The 6,273-nt window shown below is 47.5% G+C and overlaps 1 protein-coding gene across 1 annotated transcript in view; it reads left to right on the top strand.

Annotated features, from left to right (window-relative positions):
- LOC102491688 (olfactory receptor 1361-like) overlaps positions 1 to 680 on the top strand; it is a 972-nt gene extending 292 nt beyond the window's left edge. The window contains 2 exon segments of the mRNA XM_027771311.1: positions 1 to 345; positions 420 to 680. The exon segment at positions 1 to 345 is cut by the window's left edge and continues 73 nt beyond it. Of these exon segments, the coding sequence (XP_027627112.1) occupies positions 1 to 345; positions 420 to 680 (606 nt within the window).
- The last annotated feature ends 5,593 nt before the right edge of the window (positions 681 to 6,273 follow it).

Genomic DNA, 6,273 nt, shown 5'->3' with positions numbered 1-6,273 from the left:
CTGCTGACCGCCATGGCCTACGACCGCTACATGGCCATCTGTCACCCCCTGCATTACACCACGTCTGTGACACTGTGGCTCTGTGGCCTCCTGGTGGCTTCCTCCTGGACCGCCGCCTTCGGGAACTCCCTGACCCACACAGTCTTACTGACCCGCCTTTCATTCTGCACCCACAACCGGGTCCCCCATTTCTTCTGCGACCTCAGTCCTCTGCTGAAGCTGGCCTGCTCGGACACGTTTCTCAACAATGTCATGGTGTACACTGTCGGTGCCCTGCCCATCATCACCCCCTTCGTGGGCATCTTGGTCTCCTACACACGCATCGTCGCTGCGGTGTTGATGTCGGTGCCCTGCCCATCATCACCCCCTTCGTGGGCATCTTGGTCTCCTACACACGCATCGTCGCTGCGGTGTTGAAGATCCCATCCGTGGGAGGGATGCGGAAGGCTTTCTCCACCTGCGGCTCTCACCTGTCCGTGGTGACCCTGTTCTACGGGACACTCATTGGGGTTTATTTCAGCCCCATGTCCTCCCACACGGCCCAGAAGGACACGGCGGCCGCAGTGATGTACACCGTGGTCACCCCCATGCTGAACCCCTTCATCTACAGCCTGCGCAACAGTGACATGAAGGGCGCTCTGGGGGCGCTGGTTCGCAGGAGGCCGGCTTCCATCTGGTGACTGTGGAGTTGGGAGGTCTGACTGCAAGTACAGGCCCGCCCACCCTAATTTCCCTGCATAGCTGCAATCTCAGATATTTTCTTTATATTGTTTTCAGTGCATTTGTTTAATGTTTTATCCTTTTTAAAAATAAGGATTATTGGGGACCAGCAGTTGGCATAATGGCTATGTCATTGAACTCTCATGTAGTCGACCGCGGTTCGAGTCCCCACCCCAGTGGCTTGAACTCACGCCAGGTGTGTGTACGTGTGTCCCCAAGATCTCTAGAGGACAATGGAGGAGAAGGGATTGCGGTGTGGCCATGCTCCCTGGGGGGTGATTTCTCACTTTCTGTCTCTCTGTCTCTCTCTGTCTTTCCAGAGAGCACATGTGCCCTATAGCAAAAACCTCTCAAAAAAAAAAAAAAAGAATTATTGGGGCTAGCAGGTGGCAGGGTGGTTAAGGCACTGGACATTCCCACATGACCGAGCAAAGTTCAAGTCCCAGACCTGGTGTCTTGGTTCCTCACTTTCCCTCTCTTTCTCTCTGTGTCTCTCTCTGGTCAGATTTTAAAAATGAATGAATGAATAAATAAAATTAATTAAATAATTTTTTAAAATTGACTAAAAGACATCATCAAGATATTATTATATACCTTAAATAGATTGGTCAATGGCAAAGCAAAGGCATCTAGAACAAGTTTAATTTCGGTCCATAACTCATTTGACTTAAATTCATGACGATATCTAGAAAACGAAGATAAAATAGGTAAATTTAGTATGTTTTATTAACTTGATGTTCAAGAAGAGATGCAGATTAGACATCTGTGATTAGATATATACAACTTTGGCCAGCTGTGATGGCACACCAGTAACACAAGACTCCACAATGCTTCTGGGATGGTCTTGGGTTCGTGTCCTGGGGTCTCCCTGTACACTCCAGGCTACTGTGCACATGCCATCATGCCGGCTGGCTTAGGCTGAAGTGGATCACGGTGCCAAGATGCTGATGGAAGTGCCTCTATCTCCTTCCCACTCTTGCTCATAAAAGAAACAAACTTGGGGAAAAAAAAGGACATACAAATGGATGCATTTCTGAAATTCAAAGGAAATTCTTGGTTTCCGTTTTTTCTCTCTCTCTATTTAGTTTTTGCTACAGGGTACGTGTGTTCTTCAGAGAGAGAGAGAGAGGGCAAGAAAACAAGAGGGAAAGTAAGAAATCACCCTTCCCCCAGGGTACCTGGCCATGCCACAACCCCTTTTCCTCCATTTTTCTCTCAGAATTTTCAGCATGCATATACATGCATCTGGTGTTTTATTCAAGACACTGGGTCCATGACTTGAACTGCATTGCTGGCTACTTGGGACCCAGCTGCCTGAACCACCATGCTACTGGCTGGCCCTCTTGGTTTTCTTTTTAAAAGAATCAAGCAGTTAATCAAGATTAGTATTTCACGGGTAACAGGGCAAGATGAAATAAACATTCTAGGACAAGTTGGTGGCGTGGTGGTTAACTCCCGCTTCTCCCTCGCACCCAACATCCCACTTTCTGTTTCCCTGCATTCACTTATTTTGGCTACCTCATATAAGCAGCATCGTGCAGTATTTGTCTTTGTGTGACTGTCATATTTCACTTAGGATGGGGTCTGTAACGTTTTTCTGTGTGATGGTAGGTGCCAGAATTCCCTCTTTCTTTCTTTCTTTCTTTCTTTCTTTCTTTTTTTTTTTTTTTAGAGAGACTTTTGCTATAGGGCACATGCACTTGCTAAAAATGTGAGAAATCATCCCCCGGGGGAATGGCCACACCACAATCCCTTCTCCTCCACTCTTCTCTCAGAAAGTGCACACACATGCGTGTGGCGTGAGATTCAAGCCACAGGGTCTGAGACTCAAACCACGGTCGGGCCACATGGGAATCGGGCACCTCAACCACCATGCCACCTGGCACCCCCCCCCATTTTTTTTTATTGGAAAGTTTTTGCTATAGGGCACGTGCGCTTGCCACACAGACAGAGACAGACAGAGAGACAGAAAGTGAGAGAACGCAACCCCCAGGGGGATGGCCATGCCGCAATCCCTTCTCCTCCATTCTTCTCTTGGGGTCTTGGGCACGCACGCACACGCACCCGGTGTGAATTTAAGCCACCGGGCCCAGGACTTGAACCACGGTCAACTACATGGGAGTCCAGCGACATAGCCATTACACCAACTGCTGATCCCACCCCTCTTTTTTTTTTTAAGAATGAATAATCAAACTCAAGAAACGTTTGACTGAAACATCTACTTAACCTAAAAAAGAGTCAACCTCATGCATTGTTGACTTTAGCCAGCCCTCCAAAACGCCATGGCATTGGAAAGTTATTTGTGGATCTGCTGTTCCGTGCAAGAATTCCTGTGGATGTGCAATAAGTACCTGAACCTTTTCTAAATTTTTCAAAAAGAATTCTTTTATTTAACTTTATATATTTATTTTAATATTACCAGAGATGAACAGAGTGAGAGAGAGAGAGGGAGAGAGGGAAAGTGAGAAAGCAAGCCTCCAACTTCGGCACTCGAACCATAGTTGACCATGTGGGAGTCCAGTGCCCTTAACCACCACGCCACCCACTGGCCCCACTACCTGAACTTTTCATGGCTCTGAAATTGTTTCAAAAGCAAAAATAGACCAAAAGGGGGAGAGGAGTAGGGCCAGCAGACGGCCTGGAGGTTAAGGCATCTAGATCCCACGTGGCCAACTGCATGGTTTGGCCGACCCCCCAACTTGGCAGAAAATACACTGGTATTTGGCTTGCATGCCCGACATCCCTAGAGGAGAATGAAGAAGGGATCGCAGAGTGCCCATCCTTGCTGCGGTGATTTCTCACTTTGTCTATCTATCTCTAGCAAGTGCACATGCCCTCTGCAAAATTTTTTAGATAAATTATTTTTTAAAGAATTATTTTATTGGGACCAGCAGTTAGCGTAATGGCTATGTCACTGGACTCCCACGTAGTCGACGGTGGTTCACGTCCCGGACATGGTGGCTTAAACTCAGGTTGGGCACGTGAGCGTGCGTGCCCAAGATCCCGAGAGGAGAATGGAGGAGAAGGAATTGCAGCATGGTCATCCCCCCTGGGGGGTGATTTCTCACTTTCTGTCTCTCTGTCTCTCTCTCTCTGGCGCGCACACGCGCCCTATAGTAAAAACATCTAAAAAAATTATTCTATTTAACTTTATTTATTTATTTTATTTTAATTTGATCAGGGTAGGATGGCATGTGGGGGCGGGGGAGTGGGGAGTGAGAAAGTAAGCCACTAGGTCCAGAACTTGAACCTTGGTCGGCCAAGTGGGAGTCCAACACCTTTAATCACCATGCCATCTGGCAGCCCCTAGATAAATACTTTCCAATAAAGGAAGGCTTGGGACCAGCAGATGGTGTAATGGTTACGTCACTGGACTCCCACATGGCTGACCATGATTTGAATCCTGGACCTGGTAGCTTGAAACTCATGCTGGGCCCATGTGCATGTGTGCTCCAAATCCGGAGAGGAGAATAGAGAAGGGATTGTGCCATGGCCATCCCCGTGGGAGGTGATTTCTTGCTTTCTCTCTCTCTGGTGAGCACATGCACCCTATAGCCAAAAATTCTCAAAAAACAAAAAAAAAATAGCATTTGCTTTCTATATGTCTTATAGTTTATTTTTCCTCCCTCATTACCTCCATTCCCTTTCATTTTGCATTTTGTTGATTTTTAAATAATCAGGGGCTGACTGATGGCATGGTGGTAGCGGGTGCTAGATTCCAATATGCCCAACTGCGGTTCAAGTCCTGGACCTGGTGGCTTGCTTTCTCACTTTCCCTCTCTCTCACTTTGTCCCTCTCTGGTTGAATTAAAATAAATAACTAAAGTTAAATAAAATCATTCTTTAAAAATTGCTTATATCTTTAGAAAAATAATCAAATATTTAAATTTAAGACATTAAATGTTAAGAGGACCTCATTGCTAGCAGAGGAGAACTGGGAGTTTACAGGAGTGCGAGGGCAGGTCTGAGAGAGCCAGAGGCATTCCACTGGGCCCGCACTCTGCAGGAGGCTCCCCAAAGAGCCCCCACCACCCTCGGCTCAGCAGCAGTGGAGGGAAAAGCCCAGAACAAGCTATTGTCGCCTTCCTCCCCAAAGAGGGAGGCCCAGCTGGGACAGAGTGCAGGGTGGACAATTAGCAGGTGCTCTAATAAGGCACAGGGGACAGAGCCTGGGGTCAGAGGATGGAGGGATAAATGGTGCCCTGCCAAGTCCTTACGCTCCTTCTTGTGGGGCTGAAGACCTGCCTCCTTTTCAGTCAGCCTAGGACCCTTTTCCATGATTAACCTTCTTGCCAGATATCTCCACAGCCAGAGAGACACTTCTCATAGGTGAGTAAGGAGAGATAGGGACCAGGAAGGGAATCCAAATAGCAAGCAGAAAGCAACAGGGTCTCGGGAACCAGCAGTTAGCGTAATGGCTATGTCGTTGGACTCCCACATAGTCGACTGCAGTTCGCGTCCCGGATCCCGTGGCTTAAACTCACACCAGGTGCCTGTGCGTGCATGCCCAAGATCCCGAGAGGAAAATGGAGGAGAAGGGATTGTGGTGTGGCCATTCCCCTAGGGGGTAATTTCTCGTTTTCTGTCTCTCTGTCTTTCTGGCAAGCGCCCTATATCAAAAACCTCTCCAAAAAAAAAAAAGGAGTCTAAGATTAGGCACCAGCAGCTGGTACAACAGTTATGTCACTGGACTCATAGCTAGCTGATCATGGTTTCAGTCCCAGACCGGGCAGCTTAAAACGCTGGATGCTGGGACCAGCAATTGTCGTAATGGCTACATCGCTGGACTCCCATGTAGCTGACTGCAGTTCTAGTCCCAGACCCGGTGGCTTAAACTCACACCGAGCACATGTGTGTGTGTGCCCAAGATTCCAAGAGGAGGATGAAGAAGGGATCGCGGTGTGTCCATACCCCTGGGGGGTGATTTCTCGCTTTCTTTCTCTCTGTCTCTCTCTCTCTCTTTCTGGCGAGCACTCGTGCCCTATAGCAAAAACCTCTCCAAAACAACAATAAATAAAACTCACACTTGATGCATGTACTTGCTTGCCCAAAATGCCGAGAGGAAATGAAGGAAGGAATTACGGTGTTTCCATCCCCATAGGGGGGTGATTTCTTGCTTTCTGTCTCTTTGTCTCTCTCTGGCAAGCATATGCTTCCTATAGCAAAAGTCTCTCTCAAAAAAAAGAAAAAAACTAAACTAAACTTAAAAAATCATGCAAGATATGTGTGCATTCATGTCCAAGACCCTGAAGGACAAGTTATCACGATGTGGCCATCCCCTGCTCACTTTCTGTCTGTCTGTCTTTCTCTGTGTCTCTGGCAAGCACACCTTCCCTATACCAAAACCCCTCTAAAAATAAAAAGAGTGGAAAAAAAAATAAATAAAAATAAGAAGAGTGTGTGGCTAGCAGGTGGAGTGGTGGTTAAGGAACTGGACGACCCATGGCTGACCACAGTGTGAGTTTCCGGACCTGCTGCCTTGAAAATCATGCTGGCATCCATGCATGACTGCCCAGAATCTTGAGAGGAGAGTGGAGAAGGGATTGTGGCATG

The sequence above is a fragment of the Tupaia chinensis genome, unplaced genomic scaffold (assembly GCF_000334495.1).
Source record: "Tupaia chinensis unplaced genomic scaffold, TupChi_1.0 Scaffold000201_2, whole genome shotgun sequence".
Lineage (NCBI taxonomy): Eukaryota > Metazoa > Chordata > Mammalia > Scandentia > Tupaiidae > Tupaia > Tupaia belangeri.
The sequence above is the reverse complement of the archived record's forward strand: the minus strand, read 5'-3'. Positions and strand labels throughout refer to the sequence as shown.